The sequence below is a fragment of the Oryx dammah genome, unplaced genomic scaffold, assembly GCF_014754425.2.
Source record: "Oryx dammah isolate SB20612 unplaced genomic scaffold, SCBI_Odam_1.1 HiC_scaffold_28, whole genome shotgun sequence".
NCBI lineage: Eukaryota > Metazoa > Chordata > Mammalia > Artiodactyla > Bovidae > Oryx > Oryx dammah.
Window position 1 is genome coordinate 89927655 of NW_024070212.1, and position 20579 is coordinate 89948233.

Here is a 20579-nt window from a genome sequence, read left to right on the forward strand (position 1 = left end):
CTGCTCTTTCTCCACCACCAAATTCTCTCCCAGCCCCATCCCCATCCAGTGTGGCCAGTGCAGATCTCAGAAGTGTCAACCCGGTGACACTATATCCGTCACCTTAGGGTGGAGTGAAGGAAGCACAGAGGATCAGCTTACTAATTCGAGGGCCCGATGAATTATTCACACCACCATTAACTTGGAGGCCCTTGCAGCCTCACCTCTCTTTCCCCTGCTTCAGACCCTCAAGCCCTGGCCTGCCCCGAGCTCTGCAGCCCTGCGGGGACCTCATGAGGAGATGCTGGAGGAGCTGGTACTCTGTCTGCCGCTGGCAGTGGCGCTGCTAGGCCCAGACCTCAGAGCCCAGGCCATGAACGGTAAGAGCTGCTGGGACAGGCAGGACCTGGGCGGGAGGCAGAAGGGTGGCAGGGGGCGGTGGGGTCTCAGGAGGTTTCTACGTGAGAGGCCAGAAAGTGGAAGGCCTTTCTGGGGAGAGGTGGCTGAATTGAGTTGTACAGCTTCTGAGATGGTGAAAGACAGTGTTTGTTGAGTGCCTACTATATGCTGGGTACTTTCCATGCAACATGCATGAATGCATTTAATCTTCACAAGAAGCTTCAAAGTGGATATCAGTCTCCCATTTTACAGATGAGGAAACTGAGGGAGAGAGAAGTTAGGTAACCTGTCCAAGACTGCATGCTTACCAAGTGTGAGGGGAATGGCTCAGAGAACGATTAAAGATTTGTTGCTGGAAGGAGTCCTTATTTTCCTCCTGAGAGCCTGCTGTACTTCCCCATTACCAGTCAAGTGACATCAAAGTTCTCTATAAAGCCAACCTCCCCCTCACCCAGGTCTGGCTGCAATCTCTGTATAACATCCAGCCTTGGTTCCCAGCATCCCTTGGGCATCCCACGCTCTGGCAAAGGATCCCATCCCCTTCAGGAGATCCTTCACCCTTAGGGCTTTCACCCCCTGTGCCCTCTGCCTGGAAGGGCCCTTTTCTCTTTTTCCACCTGAAAACACCTGGCTTATCCTTCAAGCTCAGCTCAAGCACCAGCTTCTCCAGGAAGACTTCCATATCCCTTCATCAGCCTCAGATGCCCCTCCTTGGAGCTCTTAGAACCCTCTTCTGGCACCCTGTTCCCAGGTCCTTTGTGGGGCTCCAGTCCTCTGTGAGTCTGTCTGGGAAGCCAGGGCAGTATCACTCACCTATCTTTGAGGGGCTCGTGTGTAGTGGGGCTCAGCCAACGGCGATCTGTGCCTTGCCTTCCTGCAGGCTCAAGGGGGTCTCAGGAAGGAAACCTACTTGGTGGCAGAGATGGGCCAGGCACCCAGGCGTCTTACTCCATGCCAGGGTGATCAGAGAAGCTAACTGTTCCTATTTATAGCCACTGGGATTTCAGAGGCTTTGGAGTGGCCCTGGGGGTCAGGGTGCCTGAAGGACAAAGCTTTTACCTGTGCTGGGCCCTGGGTCCTCCTGGGCCACAAGAGTTTTGCTCCAACCTTCTCATGGCCTTTCCCATCCAGTGGGAAGGTCTGAGGGAATGACAGTGACCGTCACTGGACAGGATGTCCCTCTATCCTCTTGACATAAAGGCATGGATCAGACACCACTCCCGCCCTGACCTGCCCCCGGGGCCAGATGACCTGTTGTGAACTGGGTGTGCATCTTGTAGCCCTTACACAGCTTTCTCTTATCTGTGCTCACAGCTACCCAGCAAGGTCATTATGCCCATTTCACAGATGCCTGACTAGGCTCAGGGAGGCTAAGTGACTGTGAGTCTGAGGCTTCAGTTGTTGCCGTTTCCTCCCTCCAAATCTTCCCCAGCGTATGAAGCCTTTGTTCCTCCTAGCCAAACATCCCCTTCTCTCGTGTCCCTCCTCTTACAGGGCTGGCTCCAGCAAAACTGGCCTTCCTCCCTCTGGACCCGAGTCCCCTGTGTGGCCCCAGCACATTCATACCGCATGGCTTTGTCTCATTTGCCTAACTCTCCCCATCTTCCCCCCTAGCTGTGAACACCCCAGGGAGGGACCCATTCTGAATAAGCACAGGCACGTACAGTGCACATGCTTGACAAATGTGCCTCTCTTACAGGAACTTTGGTGAAAGCATTTCGGTTGCGAGGGACAGAAACACAACCTGGATGAGTTTAAGCAAGAAGAGAAATGCTCTGGCTCTGTCACCAGGGAGGCAAGAGCGTAGCTGAGCTGGGCTGCTTGGGTTCCAGGCCATTTCGGCTTGTCACTTGGTTGTTGCTGTCTGCTGACAAGCTTTCTCAACTGGCCCTGAGCATGGTCCCACTCAGAGCTCTAACTCCCAGCCTAGGGACCAGGGAAGAAAAGGTTCTCATCTGGGCATTCTGCAGCAGGATTCTGGTGGCACAGGCCCACCCCCCCAGGCCAGTCACTGTGGCAGTGGTGGAGGGCTCAGGATTTCCCAGCTAGGCTCACGTGTCCTCCCTGGGTCAGGGAAAGATGCAAGAGGTTTATCATATGGAGGCAAGGAAGGGAGCAGTGTCTAAAATCAGGGGCTTGTTCTTGGAAGAGATAGAGGAATGGGTGCTGCGTGGACCAAAACAGGATGTCAGCTACAGTGGTAACTTCCTTTTCTGGGCCTCAGTTTTCTTATCTGTTAAATGGAGTCAGTAACACCTGTGCTGCCTATTTTATGGTGATATTATAAAGATAATACAAGATCACTCACTCGTTCATTCATTCAGCAAATATATACTGAGCACCTGCTTTATGCCAGGAGCTCTTCCAGATGCCTGATTTATAGCAGAGAACAAAGTAGATGAAAATCCCTGCTTTTATAGAGTTTACAATTTGTGGAGAGAGACTGAGTGAACAAATGAGGAAGTAAATAGTACATTCAGTGGTGGTGGGTGCTATGGAGAAAGCATAGCAGGAAAGCGAGAGAAGGGCAGAGGGTTGGGGAAAGGGTTTCAATTGTAAATAGGGTGGTTGAGGGAAGCTTCACTGACAAGGTGACTAAGAATGTGTTGACCATTTTTTTTCAACTTTTAACTATGAACATTTTCAAACACTAAGTGGAGAAAATAGAATAATAAATCCTGATGTCTCCATCAACCATCTTCAACAATTGTCAACATTCTGCCTTTCTTGGTTCTTCTAAAGAAAGTGAAGGTGTTCGTCATTCAGTCATGTCCAACTCTTTGTGACCCCATGGACTGTAGCCCGCCAGACTCCTCTGTCCACGGAATTCTCCAGGCGAGAATATTGGAGTGGGTTGCCACTCCCTTCTCCAGGGGATCTTCCCCACCCAGGGATCGAACCTGGGTCTTCTGCATTGCAGGCAGATTCATTACCATCTGAGCCACCAGGGAAGCCCTCTGGTTCTTCTATCCTACCCCCATCTCCATTTTAGCAGGGTGTGGGGCAGGGGAGGGTCAGAGAAATTTAAAGACCATCTCAAATATACTATTTTACCCATAAATATTTCAGAGTATATCTAACAGATATATATTCAATAGATAAATATTCCCAATAGTATTACAATTATATAACAATTTCTTAATTTTATCTAATACTCAGTTCATGTTCCATTTTCCCCAATTATTGCAAAAACAAAAAAAATCCTATTGCAATTGGTTTGTTCACATCAGAATCTGAACAAGGTTCACACATTGCTTTTGGTTGGTATTTGACTCTTGAGTCTTTCTCTCTCTTTCTTTTTAATTGACTTCTCTGACAACCACTTTTCTGCTGTCTCTATGAGTCTGACATTTTAGATTTCACATATAAGTGATACCATGCAGTATTTGTCTTTCTCTGTCTGGCTTATTTCACTTAGCATGATGCCCTCAATGTCTGTGTTGCTGCAAACATCAGGATGAATGCCTTTTTCAAGGCTGAGTAACATCTATGTCATATGTATCTCCATTCACCTGTTGGTGGATGTTCAGGTTGTTTCCATATCTTGGCTATTGTGAATAATTGTGCAATGAACATGAGAATGCAGATAACTCTCCGATATGCTGTTTTCATTTCCTTTGAAATATACCCAAAGTGGAATTGGTGGGTCATATGGAGCCCTATTTTTGTTTTTTTGAGAAGCCCCCATATTGTTTGTCACAGAGGATGCACCAGTTTCTATTCCCACCAACAGTGCAAAAAGATTCCTTTTTTCCCACACATCCTTGCCAACACTTGTTGTTTCTTATCTTTTAAATAATAACCATCCTAACAGATGGGAGGTGGTGTCTCGTGGTTTTGACTCGCATTTCCTTGATGATCAGTGATGTTGAGCAACTTTTCATGCACCTGTTGGTCATCTGTATGACTTCTTTGGAAAAATTCCTATGCAATTTCTCTACTCATTTTAAAGCAGACTATGTTTTCTTTTTGGTCTTCAGTTGTATGAATTCTTTATATATTTTGGATATTTACCCCTAATCAGATGTATGATTTGCAAATATTTTCTTCATTCCATAGACTTTTCTTTTTCCATTTTATTAACAGTTTCCTCTGTTGTGTGGAGGTTTTAGTTCAATGTAGTCACACCTGTTTATTTTTGCTTTTGTTGTCAAATCAAAAAAATTATTGCTGAGACCAAAGTCAAGGAACTTACCCTCTATATTTTCTTCTAGTTGAGCCTTTAAAAAAATATATTAGTTGTGTCTCCCCCTGCCACCTTATTTACTTTGAAGCACCTGGGTCATTAGAATTTCCCACGTTCTGAACTGGGCTGAATGTGTCCTCATGGCGTCATTTAGACTGTTCCTCTAGCTTCCATATTCCTCTAAACTGTAGACAGATCCAGAGATTTCATTAGCTTCAGGTTCCTTTTTTTTTCCCTCTATAAGAAGATATTATAGGTGTTTCATCAGGTCACCTATTATCCAGTGTTCCACTTTGATGTTAAGATTGACCAGTGAGTTCAGTTAGCCTCATCCATCCACCGTAAAGTTTCTTATAAATGTAACTTAGGGGGTATTTTTTAAATGATTTTTTAAAATTTATGTATTTTTGGCCGTGTTGGGTCTGTTGTTGCATGGGCTTTTCTCGGTTGTGGCAAGCAGGGGCTCCTCTCTAGCTGCAGTGAAGGGCTTCTCACTGCGGTGGCGTCTCTTGTTGCAGAGCACAGGCTCGAGGCATGCGGGCTTCATCAGTTGCAGCACATGGGCTCAATACTGCAGCTCCCCTGGTCTGGAGCACAGGCTCAACAGTTGTGGCCCATAGGTTCAGCCACTCTGCAGCATGTGGGATCTTCCCAGACCAGGGGTTGAACTAGCATCTCCTGCGTTGGCAGGTGGATTCTTTACCACTGCGCCACCAGAGAAGCCTGGTATTTTTTAATTATAAAAATTTTCAAACATTAGCAAAGTTGAAATAATTTTACAGAGAATATTTATCTACTTCAGTAGGTTTTACCTCTCCTCATTTACCTTTTTCCTCCATGATTAGGATAGATGATGATGATGACGATTTCATTAAGGTCTGCAAACTTATGTTTTCTAATGTTGTTATTCTTTTTTTAAAAAAAAATTATTTATTTGGCTATGCTGGATCTTAGTTGTGGCATGTGGGATCTTTGATCTTTGTTGTAGCATGAGGGATCTTGAGGTGCAGCGTGCGAACCCAGTTGCAGCATGTGGGATCTAGTTCCTTGACCAGGGATCAAATCCAGGCCCCCTGCACTGGGAGTGTGGAGTCTTTACCCCTAGACCACCAAGGAAGTCCTTAAAGTTGTTATTCTTTCTGTAGTCTTCTTTAAATAATACTTTTTCATCATCAGCTATTTAGTTATCCTGAAATGCATATAATTTACAACAGGAAAGGCAAATTAAATGCTTAATTCTTTCTCTATGTAGCAAGAAGAAAATGACCTCATGCCCCAGAAATCTCTAAAAGAAATCAATAAGTTCCATTTTAATTTCTTTTAATTTTTTTAGTTCATTATGAATTCATAAATGGTTATATATTTGATCGGTTTCAACTCACTGCAATAAATCTTTTTTGAAGCTCCAATTATACCTTCTTTAGCCAGTGGGAGCCCCTTCTAGTAGGTTTCTGTGTCTTTTGACACAATCCCAGCAGTTTTGATAGCGTCTTTATTTTATAGCTTGACAAGATGTCCCAAATGTATTTTGTATGTTTTCTGCCCCTGACTGTTTCTCTAAAGAGTCCCTGGTTCATGTTAGTTGGACATAACAATCTTAACCTAATTTAGTTGGATATAATAATCCTAATTTAAGTCAAAGGGGCACAAAATACTACTGGAATATTATTGCCTTTAGGCTTTTTAGTGAACAAAGCTGATAAATTAATATTTTTAGAAATAAAAATAAATCTTAAGTTCATACTGATGTTCTCAATTCAAATGAAGGATCTCAAGAGTTCTACTTATTTTTTTTTAGTTTTAATTTGTATCTCTCTCCTCTTATACTGCAAATCTTAGTTTCTATTGACATTGGCATACTTCCTTTGTTCCAATTATCAGTTCAGTTCAGTCGCTCAGTCATGTTCGACTCTTTGCGACCCCATGGACTGCAGCACGCCAGGCTTCCCTGTTCATCACCAACTCCTGGAGCCTACTCAAACTCATGTCTATTGTGTAGGTGACGCCATCCAACCATCTCATCCTCTGTCATCCCCTTTTCCTGACTTCAATCTTTCCCAGCATCAGGGTCTTTTCCAATGAGTCAGCTCTTCGCATCAGGTGGCCAAAGTATTGGAGTTTCAGCTTCAGCATCAGTCCTTCCGATGAATATTCAGGACTGATTTCTTTTAGGATTGACTGGTTGAATCTCCTTGCAGTCCAAAGGACTCTCAAGAGTCTTCTCCAACACCCTAGATCAAAAGCATCAATTCTTTGGCGCTCAGCTTCCTTTACAGTCCAACTCTCACATCTATACGTGACTACTAGAAAAACCATAGCTTTGGCTAGATGGATATTTGTTGGCAAAGTAATGTATCTGCTTTTTAATATGCTCTCTAGATTGGTCATAACTTTTCTTCCAAGGAGCAAATGCCTTTTAATTTCATGGCTGTAATCACCATCTGCAGTGATTTGGGAGCCCACAAAAATAAAATTTCTCACTGTCTCCACTGTTTCTCCATCTATTTGCCAAGAAGTGATGGGACTGGATGCCATGATCTTAGTTTTCTTTATGTTGAGGTTTTTTTTAAATTAATTAATTAATTTTAATTGGAGGCTAATTACTTTACAATATTGTAGTGGTTTTTGCCATACATTGACATGAATCAGCCATCGGTGTACATGTGTCCCCCATCCTGAACTTCCCTGCACCTCCCTCCTCATCCCATCCCTCAGGGTTGTCCCAGTGCACCGGCCCTGAGGGCCCTTTCTCATGCATGGAACCTGGACTGGCGATCTATTTCACATATGGTAATATGTATGTTTCAATGCTGCTGCTGCTGCTGCTAAGTTGCTTCAGTCGTGTCCGACTCTATGTGACCCCATAGACGGCAGCCCACCAGGTACTCTCTCAAATCATCCCACTCTTGCCTTCTCCCACAGAGTCCAAAAGTCTGTTCTTTATATCTGTGTCTCTTTTGCTGTGTCACATATAGGGTCATTGTTACCATCTTTCTAAATTCCATATATATGCATTAATATAGTGTATTGGTATTTTTCTTTCTGACTTACTTCACTCTGTATAATAGGCTCCATATGTTGAGTTTTAAGCCAACTTTTTCACTCTCCTCTTTCACTTTCTATGGCATTGGGGTTACTTAATCTTTTGATATTTTAAAAATTATATTAAAATTATTCATGATTAAAAAGTCAAAATTATAAAATAAGTTGCCTTTAAAGATGTCTAGCAGTCACACCTGTTTCCTCCCCGCTGCTTACTTCTTCCTGTGACAGAGAACCATTTTTATTAGTTTCCTTCCATTGTTTTCTTTTTCAAAATATAAACAAATACATACATATAAGAATGTACTTTACACTTTGTAATAGACTGCACATTTTCACTCAGGATGGGGGTGGGTAATATTACTTTTAATTTTTGAATTCCCCAACACACATCTTTAGTGCCTAGTATATTTTATTTAAAATCACAGGCCCATGGGACTTCCCTGGCAGTCCAGTGGTTAAGACTCCACGCTTCCACTGCAGAGGGTACAGTTTCAATCCCTCTATCTATAAAATTACAGGCCTACCTGACACTTCCTATCTCCTTCCCCTGCTTTATTTTTCTCCAGAGTACTTATCACTAGTTAATACACTCCATATTTTCCTTATTATGTTTGCTGTCCATCTTCCCCACCAGAATTTTTGTCTATTTGTTCCTGCTGTAACCCCAGCACCTAGAACAATGCCCCACACTCAAACAATATTTATTGAATGCATAAAAGACTGTTTGGGAGTATTTGAAGAATAAGTAAATGAATGGACAAATAAATGAATGAATGAATCGATTTAGGGTCGTGGCCTTTGCTCTCTCATCCCATCCCAAAGACCCTGCATTGAAGCTGGGCCATGATCCGGGACCCCAGCACCGACTCTAGGTCATTCTTCCCTCTCGCCACAGGTGTCAAATGTGGGGGTGTGCTCTCAGCACCTTCCGGAAACTTCTCCAGCCCCAACTTCCCCAGGCTCTACCCCTACAACACGGAGTGCAGCTGGCTGATCGTGGTGGCCGAGGGCTCCTCCGTGCTGCTCACCTTCCATGCCTTTGACTTGGAGTACCATGACACCTGCGGCTTCGACTTCCTGGAGATCTACAACGGCGCCTCCAGGGACCAGGGCAACCTGCTGGGGAGGTTCTGTGGCAGGGTGCCCCCGCCACCCTTCACCTCCTCCTGGCACGTCATGTCTGTGGTCTTCCACTCAGACAAGCACGTGGCCAGCCGCGGCTTCTCCGCGGGCTACCAGAAAGGCAAGGGGGACTTGGCGGTGGAGAGTGTGGCCTTGGGTGGGGTGGGGAGGGCGGCGGCGGGGGCAGGTAAGACAGGCCGGGTCTAGGCGTCTTAGCGTGCAGGCCGCCTTGTTTCCTGGATGCCCCTGCTCTCGTAGCTCACGGGCAAAGGCGGCCTCTGTTGGTAGTCTTGGTGGTTGTGTGTCCCCAGCTGCATGGCAGCACTCCCCTCCTCCCCCTCCGTTATCCTCCTGGAGGGTCTCTCTGTGTTCAGGAACGAGGCCTCTTGTGCTCGCCTATCCTCGTCCTCTCACCCCTGAGTGGCCTTGGCACACAGGAGGGGACACTGCGCCGCCCCTGCTCCTCACCCCTCTGTGGCATCTTATTATGTCATGGGCACGTGAGTTCCCCCCACCCTTCACGTCCTCAGCAGTGGAAGGGGCACAGGGTCCGTGAGGAGCTGGTGATTCTCTCCTTCGCAAAGCCTTTCCTGAGCTTGCCCCTTACATCATGGTCCCTAACCCCAGCCAGGCTTGGCGCCTGCCCTCAGGCTAGTGAGGGGAGCACAGGCCTTGCTCTCAGTGCCTGTCTGCTAGACTCCTTCCTCCTTCCTCAGTCTTCTCTGCTCACCCTCAAAGCTCCTTTGTCCTCCCTTCTCCCAAGGCCAAAACCAAAGGCCTTCCTCACGTCAGCTCAAGCAATGGGTGCCACAGAGGCTCCTGGTGCATAGCATCCAGCAGCAGCGATCAGGGCCAGGGTGTGGGCGGGGGCGGGTGTGTGTGTGTGTGTGTGTGTGCGCGCGCGCGTGTGCAAGCTGTGGACATCAGTCCCCACTGGCTTTGGAGGCATAGATTTGCAGAATGCTGAAACACAAGAACTGCAGACAGATCTAATGGTAGTGGGATTTTAGATCCCTAGATTTTTAGATTAAGACATCAAAGTTATAATACCATGTGCAATGTTTGCCAATGTTTTAAAACAGCAGGAGTACCCTTACATCAAGTGGAGACTTATGTTAATCCCTGATATATAAAAGAGGTAAAGGCAGCATTTTATTGTAAGCATTTAGTTTATAAGTTCGTACTTTTAACATGTACTTATTTTAAGCCAATCATTGAAAACATCAGTAAATATTGATGGTCTCCAATTAGTTATATCTTTACAGTTGAGGTATATGACTGTGGATTCTATCTTTCACTGAGTTAAAAAAAAGTTTGAATACAGTGTAAGAATGATGTTTACACCAGATGTCTGCCGATTGATGCCCTGGGGCTACTGTGGAGCCCTGAAACACAGTTTGAAAGTCTCTGCTAAGTTTGAAAGCCCTTGCTAACAGTTTGAAAACTAAGGGTATTGAGGTTGGAAGGATCTCACAGACTGTCAAAACCTGTCCTCTCTTTTCACAAACAATGCAGCTCAGACCAGAGAAGGAATGTGCCTTCCCAAGGTCACACATCTGGGAAGGGCAAACTCTGGGACAAGAACTCAAGTCCTTAGCTGCCTGGCACAGCGCTCTGTTCATACAGCCTTGCCAGGGGATGAGATTCTGCAGTCTCAGGAGACACAACCTAGTGGCCCCTTCCTGCTGGTGGCCTCCAGCTGGTCACACCGTCCATCATCACATACCTCCTGGTTATACTGCCGCACTAGGTTCCAAAGAACTTTCACCAGAAACTTCTCAAACTCTGCATGAGTCTGAGCCTGGTGGGTCAGATTGAACAAGTCTTATGAGTTCTAATATTCCCATGGGGCTCAGAGAGGCTGAGTTACTTGTCCAGGGTCACACAGCAGTAGAAGTCAGAGCTGAGAACATAGTTATCTTCAGACTTCAAGTCTATCTCTACTTCTTCAGATCCTCCCTCTAAGCCTCAGTTTCCTCATCTGTTATGGAGGTTTGATAATATTCCTGGTCTGAGGTGTCTCAGCCTCTGTGCACCACTGTCCTTGGTAGGAGGGACGGTGAGACTCACAATGTCAAGAGTACAGACTCAGTAGTTAGTCACATCTCACGCTCCTTGATACCAGCGGGGTGACCTGCTGTCAGGGCCCTGCTCTGTCCCTTGGGCCTTGTCAGTGGCGCTTGCTGGTCTCCACGTCTCTGTTTGAGAGCTTTTACCAAAGCTGTGGCAGCCTACCTCTACCACCAGCAGCCCTCAGCCTGCATTCTGAGGGGCTGGTGGGTGAATGCCCCCACTCTCCCCCCTATCTCCCTCGGTGCCCACCTGTGGTCCCCTGTCTCTCCCAGATAAACTCTTCGGGCTCAGACCCTTCTCTTGGGCTCTGTCTGGGTGAATGCTGACTCACACAGGTAAGTCGCTTAACTTCTCTCCGCCTCCAGTTTTCCAGCTGTAACCTGGGGGAACCACCCTGCTTTCCTCATGGGGTCACTTTGCTGTTGTTATCGTGCAGTCATTGTCGTGTCCAACACTTAGAGTGACGGGCTAAAAAGACGGCTTGTGCCCGCCACCTAACAAGTGCTCAGTGGGTGGTGCCAAGCGTCCGGGTGAACACTTGTGGGAGTGGCATTTCCCAAGGGAGGAGATGGGGGTGCCAGAGGAGGGTGCCAGTTCCAGTGGGCTCCCTTGCAGATGTGTGTGGTGGTGTCCTGACCGGCCTGTCAGGGGTCCTCGTCAGCCCCGAGTACCCCAACAACTACCCCAACAACGCGGAGTGCCACTGGGTGATCCGGGCTGCTGGCCCCGCCACCGTCAAGCTGGTGTTCGTGGACTTCCAGGTGGAGGGCAGTGAGCAGTGCACGTACGACTATGTGGCTGTGCTTGGGGGGCCCGGCCCCGCCCGGGGACACCACTACTGTGGCAGTGCCAGGCCCCCCACACTTGTGTCGCTGGGCCACGAGCTGCAGGTGATCTTCAAGTCTGACTTCAACATCGGAGGCCGCGGCTTCAAGGCCTACTTCTTCTCAGGTGGGAGGACTGCAGCAAAACCCCGAGGGCTCTGTGCATGCTGGGGGGCGGGGAAAGAGTTCTACTTTTCTGCCTCTGGGTTTGGCACTTCCTGCTCTTTTCTCTGCCTGAAATGTTCTAGCACACTCTTTCCTGCCTGGCCGATGCCAAGGCACAAGCATGTCACCTCCTCTGTGAAGACTTCCTGATACCCTCTGAATAATTCTCTTCCTTCAGCTCCTTTGAGAAGTGTTTCATAGCAATGATCTAACGCTTGTCACTTCTTTATGTGGTTTGCATATCAATCTCCTCTGCCTGACTGCGAGTTCCTATAGATTTATCTTTATACCTGCTACATAGAAGACATTCAATTAATGTTTGTACAAATGAATGGATGAACCTTTGGGAATTAAACTCTAGTGGAGGAGATGGAGAAGGAAACAGTGAATACTCGCTGTGATCTGTGATATCTAATAGTAAGAATGATGGATGACTTCCTGGAGGTGGAAAGAATTGAGCAATGCTTTGAAGGAGTTAAACAGTGGCAGAAGGAAGGGAAGGGTGTTAAAGAAGTGCGTGGTTAGTCGCCTCAGTTGTGTCTGACTCTTTGCAAACCTAGGGACTGTAGCCTGCCAGGCTCCTCTGTCCATGGGATTCTCTAGACAAGAATACTGGAGTGGGTTCATGCCCTCCTCCAGGGGATCTTCCCCACTCAGGGATCAAACTCATGTCTCTTAAATCTCCTACATTGACAGGTGGGTTCTTTACCACTGAGCCACCAAGAAAGCCCAAGCAGCAGGATCAGCATATGGCATGGAGGACAGAGAGGGTTTGTGTGCCCATAGTCCTAGGAGATGTTTGGTGAGGCTGGAGGGTGGGGCTCAGTGAAAAGGGGCAAGGTCATGAACCATCTTGCCTGTCAAGGCCAAGTTTGGACTTAACTCCGAGGACAGGTATTATACATTGTTATTGAATTCCCAGCAGGGTCAACACTCAGGCAATGGATTACCCATTGGAGTGAGAGTCCCAGTTTTCAGCTAGTTACAGTGTAAAGCAGCCTTTGGGATTACTTGTCTGGTTTTCTGCATGGTGCCCACAACCTGCCAGGGTGGTTTTAGGATCCCTATGGTGCCTGCTGCCCAAGCTGGGGTTGCAGAAGATAACAGTGTCCACCCTCCTCACTGTTGCTCCTTTGGACCTGCTCTCCCCAATCCAGGAGAATGCCAGGAGGTGTACACGGCAGTGCGGGGCAACTTCTCCAGCCCGCAGTACCCCAGCTCCTACCCCAACAACATCCGGTGCCACTGGACCATCCGCCTGCCTCCTGGCTACCGGGTCAAGGTGTTCTTCCTAGACCTGGAACTGGAGGAGCCCAACAGCCTGACCAGGACCTGCGACTTTGACCGTCTAGCAGCCTTTGATGGGGCCAGTGAGGAGGCGCCCCTGCTGGGGAAATGGTGTGGCCACCACCTGCCACCCCCGGTCACCTCAAGCCACAACCAGCTCCTGATTGTGCTGCACACGGACCGTAGCACCACCCGCAGGGGTTTCTCTGTGGCCTACATTGGAGGTCAGCTGGGGTAGAGGGTGAGGGTGTGCTGTGGGGGAAGGTGAGGCTGGGGTCCCAGGACTTTGCAGTCTCCTTCCTCCATCCCTCTTTCGTCTATTGCACCAATTTCTCTGGTGGCTACATCACTGCCGACTCCTGCCCTGGGACCTCTGAGGCTGTACCAATGTGACTCCTGCTTATTTTCACTATTATAGTGACCTATTTTTCTAGCTTCCAAATCTACGATTCCCAATTCCTCTCTCTCTGTCCCCATGGGCCCCTGGCTTCTCTTGTGTTATGGTTGATTCTCATATCCAGGGGCAATACACAAAATATGGTGATACGATTTATGTTCATAATGCTGAACCACCTTGCTTGTACAGTCATGAAGTCCTGACTGACCGTGGTTTGAAAAACTACTGATCTTTCAAGACCTTTGATTTCCTTTTATAACAAGAAGTCTAGAGCTAGTCAGCTGCTCTATTGGTTCAGGGACTCAACAATATCCCAGTTTGCTTGTCTGAGATTCTCTCAGCCTCATGACCACAATATGGCTGCCACAACTCCAGGCATCATGTCCATGCTCAAGTCTGCAAGAGGGTAGGGGAAGTGCCAGCCACAAATGTCCTTTTATCAGGAAAGTAAAAGCATTTTTGGAAGCACTCAAATTTCTTCTTCTTGATCTTATTATTTTAAGCTTGATCATATGGCTGTGCCTAGCTGCAGAGTTGGCTAGGGAACTTGGCACTCAGCTTTTCCATCCTCCATAGTGCCAGTTAGATTTGCCAGCTGACAGCATCATTCATCGATCCCCTCCTCTCACCACCCTCCCCTGGGCCATGGGCCCAGAAAAGCCTGTTCTCTGGACACACTTTGCCCTCTACCTGACCAGGCTAGAGCCTCTTATGCAGGTGTAGAAGCGGAGATGCAGACAGGAAAGGACTTTGCTGATGCCACTCAGGCAGCAGTGGCACAGGCAAGGCTAGAACTCACATTCCTGCTTCTTGTGTGGCTGAGCAGCGACTGGGGGGAGGCTCATGGCTGAGCTCAGACAGACTAGGACCACATTCAAATGCCACTGGGCCTCCCCGGTGGCTCAAACAGTAAAGAATCCACCTGTAATGCGGGAGACCTGGGTTCGATCTCTGGGTTGGGAAGATCCTCTGAGAAGGAAATGGCAACCCACTCCAGTATTCTTGCCTGGAGAATTCCATGGACAGAGGAGCCTGGTGGGCTACAGTCTATGGGGTCGCAAAGAGTAGGACACGACTGAGTGACCAATGCACGCACACACACTGATCATCCAGGGGGCTGACCTGTAGGGGAAGGAACCAGGAGAGCTGCACCAAGCTAGCAGCAGCGAAGTGACCTGAGCAGAACCCCCTCTGTCTGCTTCAGTCACCTCCGCCCAGAAACCTGCAGGAGGACTTGTCTTCTGTTAGAGTGACCTCTTCCTGGATGTCACTTGGAGATCCAGGTACCACAAGCTCTGCCACAGCTGGCTGACAGGTCTCAGTAAACTGAAGATACTGGCTGAAGGAGCTGCAAAGTCCCCTTTGTTCTGATGGGCCTATTTCCAGGCCTGGTTTCTCTCCCAGCCGTGTGTGATCTTGGACAAGCCCCTTCTCCTTTTGGTCCCTCCAGAGACAGAGGGTGGGGCCTCTCCTCTCCTGGCTCCTGTTTCAGATGCAAGGGCCCCACTCCCACCCGCCCCCTCTCTCCCTGATGTCCTTGGGAGCCTGGGGTCAGACAGGGCATTCGTGCTGGGCCAGGATCCAGATGTGGCCCAGGCCGTAGCCGGCCTCCCGGCTGGAGGACAGCCTCAGCATCAATCAGGGGTGACACACAGTTCAGCGCCACCAAGATCATCGTGGGAGACGGCAGGCCCATAAATCGCCGACTGCCCAGACACCAGAGGCTGAAATATGTCTGAGGCGTTTCCCGGAGAGGGGTTGAGAGTTCCTGGCCTCTGCCTGCCAGCTCCTTCCTTTTCCTCCCTCCAGCTCCCCACCCCCACGTCCCTCCTCCTAACCTCACCCGTGCCCCAGCAAACACCGCCCCCTACACGCCCGCGTGCACACAAGCACGCACACACAGGCTCCCATAGACCCAGGCCCTTAGAGTCAGACCGTCCTGGCTGGGAGGGGGTGAGGGGCTCCTGCACAGGGTGGAGAGACCAGGAACCGTGGAATCTTTACAGACTCGATGGTTAAAATGCCAGCTTGGACACTGCAGACAGGGTCACCTCTCAGAGCTCGGAGCTCTGAGCTCTGTAAAATGAACTTAGACGTGTCCACCTCATGGGGTCATTATGAGGAGGGAGAATGAGGCTTTATTCACTACCCTTTTCAAACTGCAACCCCCTCCCGCCCGCCCCACCAACTCCACCCATGCATACATGCTGCTCTCCTCGTCTCCATCTTTTTCTTTCCTTGATTTTCCTTCGACTACTCTGACACTTAGGTGTATTTTACATCTTTATTGCTCCCTCATCCGACTAGAGTATAAACTCGAAGAAGGTAGGCATGTGAGGCTGGTTTTTTTCTTTTCATTTCTATATCTGGCATTCAGGATAGTGCCTGGACATCATAGGCTGTAAACACTTGTTAAATGATTGAATGAATTGCCTGGTATATGGCAAACACGATCAGCAAATAGTAGCTTCCATTATGATTAACAAAATTCATTCATTCAATCGTATATTTACCTTTCAAGCTCTGGGCTTAGAGGACTCTGAGAAGTAGGAATGGTGCCTGCCTTGGAGCTCATAGCCTGATGGAGTTAAATGGAGAAATACAGTAAATATGTCTTTGTAGGACTGCATATGAGCCATTCAGGCTCTGGGCCTCGGTTTTCCACCCACCACCCTTTGGCCAGGGGCTTGAGGAAGGTGCGGGGGTCAGACTGCCTGCCCGCATGGCCTCCAGCTCCCCTCTCCCATCCATCCCCAGTGGTGCCCATGAACGTGAGCTGCTCCCGCACCGACTTCCAGATCCTGATCTCTGCACAGGCGCTGGCCCCACTAGAACGGACCAAAGTCTACCTGGGAAGCCGGAGCTGTGCCGCCCAGGAGATGGGCAGCAACTTCCGGATCCAGGCCCGCTTTGACACCTGCGGCACTGAGTCTCAGGTAGGGGGATGAGGGCTGGCACGAGGCTGGGGCCCTGATCCCTGGGGAGAGACACCTGCCAGACTTGAGAATTCAGCTTCTCTTCCTGGCTCTGGTCATCACACCTGCTGGATGTGGAACTCAGCCTCTCCTTCTCCTCAGCAAACTTGTTCAATGTAGACACAACAAGGAGCTCAAGTAGGGGAGATGGAGAAGGGCGATCCTGCTGCTGAACCTGCTGACGACAAACAGCCCCTACTGGAGGCCCCTCTGTCAAGGTCCTGACTGTTTCTGGAGGCTTTCCTGCTGTCCCCTGTCCTCCCTGGAGCTCCCCAGGGCCACACAGTCCCCACCTCTAACATACAGAGGTGTTTGAGCACTAATGCCTCCTGCCTGCCCACTTGAGGGAGTCCCTTTGGACTACCTTATGATCCAAATCCTTTTCTGGGTTCCACAAAACAAAAGAGCCCTTCAAGAGACAGGATCCACCTCCCTCCAAAGGCGGCGAGGTGTGCAAATGAAGATTTTCTACTATCCTTGTATTTTAGAAGCCTGGAACCCAGGTTTGGGGCCTTTAGCATCACTGGGTGGTTACCCAAGCACCCTGGGTGTTTGTATTCTTAGGGGCAGGTTGGAAACAGAAAAGGCCTTTTTATCTGAGGATTCGTGATTTGGCAGAATCACCTGATTTCCAATAAACCGTGTTTCCCCCACACCCAGCATTAACCAAGTATGTACCTCTGGCTCTTCCAGTTCACCCTCTGCTCCCCAACCTCCTGGCAGCCACCATCCTTTTGATCTGAGTAGAGAAGTGGGAGTCAGTCTTGGCTGCCAAGATAATCTGCCCTCACCTCTACCCTATGCCCTAAATCCCCGAGCGGTTTTCTTTAGGGGCAGAACCACATTCCACAGACTCATAAGATGATGGGGACAGAGAGCACCAGAAGCAGGGAATCATGACATCTAGAACAAAGAACTCCGAAACACTCAGGGTCTCAGAGTTGCAGAACCTCCGCTAGAACTTAGAGCTTCATAATCATAGAAGCTTGGCGTCAATATCATGGAAACATAAAAACCGGGAACCTTAGACTCATGGGTTCTTAGTGTAACACGTATAAGTCGTAGACCCATGAGGACCAGTCTCTGCACTGAGTTGCTTTCAAAGATGCACAGTTCAAGTGGCCAAAAGCAGGACAACCTTTCTGTGCATGTGTGCTTTGTTGCTTAGTCATGTCTGACTCTTTGCGACCCTATGGACTGTAGGCTGCCAGGCTCCTCTGTCCATGGGATTTCCCAGACAAGAATACTAGAGTGGGTTGCCATTTCCTTCTCCAGGGGATCTTCCCAACCCAGGGACTGAACTTGTATCTCTTGTGTCTCCTGCATTGGCAGGAGGATTCTTTACCCCTGTGCCACTTGGGAAGCCCCCAACCTTTCTGTACTTTTCTTAAAGACCGCAGAGACTTGGTCTCACAACCATAACACCACGTATGTGTGGACTGTCTTTCCTCCTCAAGTCTCACTCATCAAAAACCCCTGAAACTTTCCCACACACCTGTTTTGTGTGATTTTCTCTCCATTCTTATTATGTAGATTCACTTTGGCCCTTTCACTGGGTCCACTTTCACTCTCAGGTCCTGTCTCTCCCACCCCCCCCCAATAGTTTGTCACAAAATTTCAGGGCTCTGGTCCTCCTCAGAGAGTACGGTGGCAAGACAGGCTGAGGGCACGAGGCAGAAGACTCCTCTGGGGACGCGGTCTCAGAGCCTTTTGGAAGCCCAGAGTTGGGAGAGACCTACACGGTCTCCTGGTCCACTGAAATCCAGATCTGTAGCTCCCTTTCAGTCTCTTCCTGAAAGGGCTGCCCAGCATCCAGTGATGGCAGCTTCCTCCTGTGTGCTTGCACTTTCTAGGCAGCTTTGATTCTTAGAAAAGCCTCAACTCATAAGTAGGACTTCCCAGGTGGTGCTAGAGGTAAAGATCCTGCCTGCCAATTTGCAGGCGACTTAAGAAATGTGGGTTCAATCCCTGGGTTGGGAAGATCCTCTGGAGGAGAGTATGGTGACCCACTTCAGTATTCTTGCCTGGAGAATTCGATGGGCAGAGGAGGCTGGCAGGTATAGTCAATGGGGTTGCAAAGAGTGGGACACCACTGCAGTGATTTAGCACACACGCACTGCTCAACAGTAACGCAACCAGACAGGGCAGTTGGGGCGGTCTGAGAAGTATAATGGCTGCTCTAGATTTGGGGAGAGTATCCCGGCATAACTGCAGGCTCCAGTCAAGACCACAACAGACTGTCTGTCAAAACGTTGTCCCTCAGTCCCCAGCCCCAAAGCCCCACCGTCTCAGGGCATCTGGACTCCTGTCTCCATCCGTGCAGATGGGGAGGGCAGCAGCATGACAGGCTCCCCACATCTCACTTCTCGGTGGCTCTTCCCAACCCCTGGGTGATAAGCTGGATTGACCTGGACTCAACCACAGGGACACAGAATCGCTGCAGACACAAGTGGGCCAAAAGATTCCAGAAGGAAAGTCACATCACACCAGGGAGATGGCATCTCAAGGGGAGGCAGGAGACTGGCTTCTGGACCCAGCTCTGGGCAAATTATGGCTTTGCTGGGCGTCAGTGGCCACATCTGTGTATTGCCAAGGAAGGGAGATTAAACTAGATACCCTGAAAGTCCCCTTTGGTTCTACATTCTTTGGTTTGAGTGAGGTGCGGTGGTTAACAACACAGTTAAGAATCGAGCAGCTCTGGGGAGAATATATTCCCTGTCACTTGTGTGCTGTGTGGCCTCAGACAAGGGATTGAACCTCTGGGCCTCCCTTTCCTCATCTGGCAAATGGGGATATTAACGGTACCAATTAGAGGAGGTTGTCATGAGAATTAAATGAGATAATGCACTTAAATGCAGAGCCTGGGACATGGCAAATGTCCCTGTTGTTACAGTTGCTATCTGTCATAGATTCCACCTCCCTGAAGCCAGAGCAAATACTGACCCATTGAATCTCATACTGTCCTTCCAGACATCCTGGTAGTGCCCCTTTTACAGGGGGGGCAAGGAGCTTGAGGCTCTGAGTGGGAAGGAGTCAGTGGCCAAGCTGGGACTGGAACCCAGACTCTGGAGTTCTGCCCCCTTGGCACTGAGTCCCCACATCACTGGGGCAGCAGGGGCAGTCCTGGCCGCCTTAGGTGTGAGCAAGTGCCTCTTGACCCCCACAGAGAAGAAATAACACCTCAGTGATCGTCAGCGTGCTATACATCGACTTCTCAGCTGGTGGGCAGGAGGACACCCACAAGTACGAGGTCCGCTGCGAGCCACGCCGCAAGGAGGCCTCTGTGCACCTGCTGTCCGGCTCCCACTGGCTTGGGCCCTATGCTGCCATGGCTGAGCACCTTCAGGAGGCACCCCCCAGGGATGAGGCGGAGGCACTGGAGGGCCCCGTGGCCATGGTGGCCCAGGACACTAGTGACATCGTCTTCCTGGGCCTTTGCATCCTGGCCGGAGTCCTCATGGTGATTGCCATCGTGGTCCTGATGCTGCTGTAGGCGGGGAGGGTAGGACCTGGCATCTGACATCCCTGGGACCCCACAGTAGGGGTGAGAGCAGGTTTTATTGACTTGTTAGTGACCATTGGCAAGTCACTACCTTCTCTCTGAGCCTCAGTTTTCTGGGGCCCTTGACCCTACCCTACTTATCTTGGTTCAGGGCTGGCATGAGGCTCAGAGAAGAGCATAAATGGATAACAGCTATGTACACTATAGCATGCCATGCACATGTGTGCAATTGTTTTCATTGTTATTAATTTTAAAGATTTTCTGCTATAGAAAAGAACCCTCCTGTGTATGTTGTTTGTCAATGTATACGGTTGTGGTCACTGGTGACAGCGTTGATAAAACTGACTTGTAACTTGTATGAGAACTTCACCATCTCAGGGTACAAATAAGTCACCTCCTAATTTTCCAACTAATTGCTCATCCTAAGCCTTCATTAGTGGGAAGTTCAGCATCCATCCAGGGGCCTCCACTCTCCTGAACTGACCCAGGAACCCCAAGGACTTTGTCTAAAGCAGGCCAGTCCTGCCTCCAAACTCCAGGAACAGAGAGGATTATTGAAGACGGGCTGTGTGCATCCTGACAGACGCCAATCCAGCCAGGCGGACAGAACCCTGCCTGTGGACAC

General features: G+C 49.0%; 1 protein-coding gene across 1 annotated transcript; it reads left to right on the top strand.

Moving 5' to 3' along the window:
- The first annotated feature begins 280 nt into the window (after window positions 1–280).
- Window positions 281–20111, top strand: CDCP2 (CUB domain containing protein 2). Its single transcript, XM_040231078.1, has 6 exons — window positions 281–359; window positions 8505–8852; window positions 11420–11755; window positions 12951–13304; window positions 16235–16413; window positions 19619–20111. Exons 1-6 carry the CDS (start codon window positions 281–283, stop codon window positions 19943–19945), a joined length of 1623 nt encoding a protein of 540 aa, XP_040087012.1. The 3' UTR covers window positions 19946–20111.
- The last annotated feature ends 468 nt before the right edge of the window (window positions 20112–20579 follow it).

Bases quoted from the DNA above. Each gene is read 5' to 3' on its own strand.
- CDCP2 (XM_040231078.1), top strand. From the start codon at position 281: ATGCTGGAGGAGCTGGTACTCTGTCTGCCGCTGGCAGTGGCGCTGCTA. The intron at 8,853-11,419 runs GCAAGGGGGACT...GCTCCCTTGCAG, and splicing joins CTCCGCGGGCTACCAGAAAG to ATGTGTGTGGTGGTGTCCTG. The intron at 16,414-19,618 runs GTAGGGGGATGA...TGACCCCCACAG, and splicing joins CCTGCGGCACTGAGTCTCAG to AGAAGAAATAACACCTCAGT.